Consider the following 1,631-nt stretch of genomic DNA (forward strand, 5'->3'; position numbering starts at 1 on the left):
ATGGGGAATTGCAAGTCATGTTGCTTCGTCAAGCCCCGGACAGCCAAGTTAATCGACGGTCATGGAAATCTCCGGCGAGTCAAGCTCCCCATAACAGCAGCTGAGATCATGCTAGAAGAACCAAGCCACTTCATATCTCCGGTGGATGAGATCCGGCGGAGTAACCGGCTTTCGGCCATGAAAGCCGACTGCGAACTGTTGGCCGGAAAGGTTTACCTCTTGGTCCCAGTGGGTAGGCTGAACTGTAAGGTCTCGGAATCGCAGATGGCCCTCCTAAATTCGGCCTGTGAGAAAAGGCGACCCAGTTCGAAGGTATTGCCGGCCGTTATCGACGACGATTCCGGTGAGGATTCCGTTAGGGTTTTGGAAAAGGATGACACCGGCTCTTCCGTTTGCCGGTTAGGGAATTACAGGCAGTGGAGGCCGGTTCTGGAACCCATTTCTGAGGGAATATGATTATTAATGGAAATGACACGTCATTGTGGGAAAACCATTAGAATTCATTTGTAAAGGAAAACGATTCTGATAATTCATTAATTCTATCCTGTGATTAGTTACTGAAATTTCATTTCATGGACACATTTGGCATTTGCAACTAACAGTGACCAACTCGACCATGGTACATTATTGTCTAGTCTATAAATTTTTCACTTTACCCACAAATAAGAATAAAATTGTAGGTAGACCAGCAAATCGATTTCTTTTATTATTATTATTATTATTATTATGATTATTTAGTTTTTGATAAATGACAACAAATCGAGAAAAAAAAAAAGTGCAAAATAATTTAGGTTTAAATAGGATGTCTTAATAAGGCCAAAAAAAAAAAAAAAAAAAAAAAAAAAAAAAAAAAATTGCAACAAAGATAAATTTAAAAACAGAAAATACAAACATTAAATTCATAAAATTGTAAAAATAAATTAAAAAAAAATAAATTAACAAAAGGAAGAAAAAGAGAGAAAATAATGTTACCGCACATAAATTATACAAGACGTACTGCAAGAATAATAAATTTAAAGGGGAGAGAAGAAAAAGAAAATGAGAAAATTTTGAAGAGGAAAAAAAATATGATTTCGTTAGAAGTGGGAAGGGGGATGCGAACCTTTTTGAAGAAAGAAAATTTTGAAGAAAAGAAAAGTAAAAGAGAGGAATTTTTTTTAAGGAGTTTTTTTTTTTTTTTTTTTAAAAACAAAATTAGATACAGTTAGGAATTACCTCATGATCTCACTTTATAATGGCAAATGAAACTGATGAAATTAAGTACACACATATAAAACAAGAGAAGGATATACATGGTTCATCAAATCGCTTACTCACAGGCTGAGAACGACTATATTTCTTTCACTATAAAGATTACACACTCAATTCTATTCCCGCAAACTCAACTCGACCCACTCACAAATTTAACTCAACTCACCCTATCTCTTACAATTCTCTCTATCTCTCTTCACACTTTTCTTCTCTACCTTCCCCTCAAATTTATAGATACCTCAATTACCATTTCCTTATTAGACAACAATGCCCACAACTTGCCAGTAAAGAGTTACCAAAACAATCTTTAACTCGTGGGCTAAGTAAATCAATGGGTAGTCTTCGTCCTATTGAAAATACCAGGAAAAATGAAGATCTAG

General features: G+C 35.4%; 1 protein-coding gene across 1 annotated transcript; it reads left to right on the forward strand.

The window, feature by feature from the left end:
- Positions 1–456, forward strand: LOC132309062 (uncharacterized). Its single transcript, XM_059807414.1, has one exon. It carries the CDS (start codon positions 1–3, stop codon positions 454–456), a length of 456 nt encoding a protein of 151 aa, XP_059663397.1.
- The last annotated feature ends 1,175 nt before the right edge of the window (positions 457–1,631 follow it).

Source organism: Cornus florida, unplaced genomic scaffold (genome assembly GCF_030987335.1).
Source record: "Cornus florida cultivar Cherokee Brave unplaced genomic scaffold, ASM3098733v1 CherokeeBrave_3.0.0_Hap2_Chr05, whole genome shotgun sequence".
Lineage (NCBI taxonomy): Eukaryota > Viridiplantae > Streptophyta > Magnoliopsida > Cornales > Cornaceae > Cornus > Cornus florida.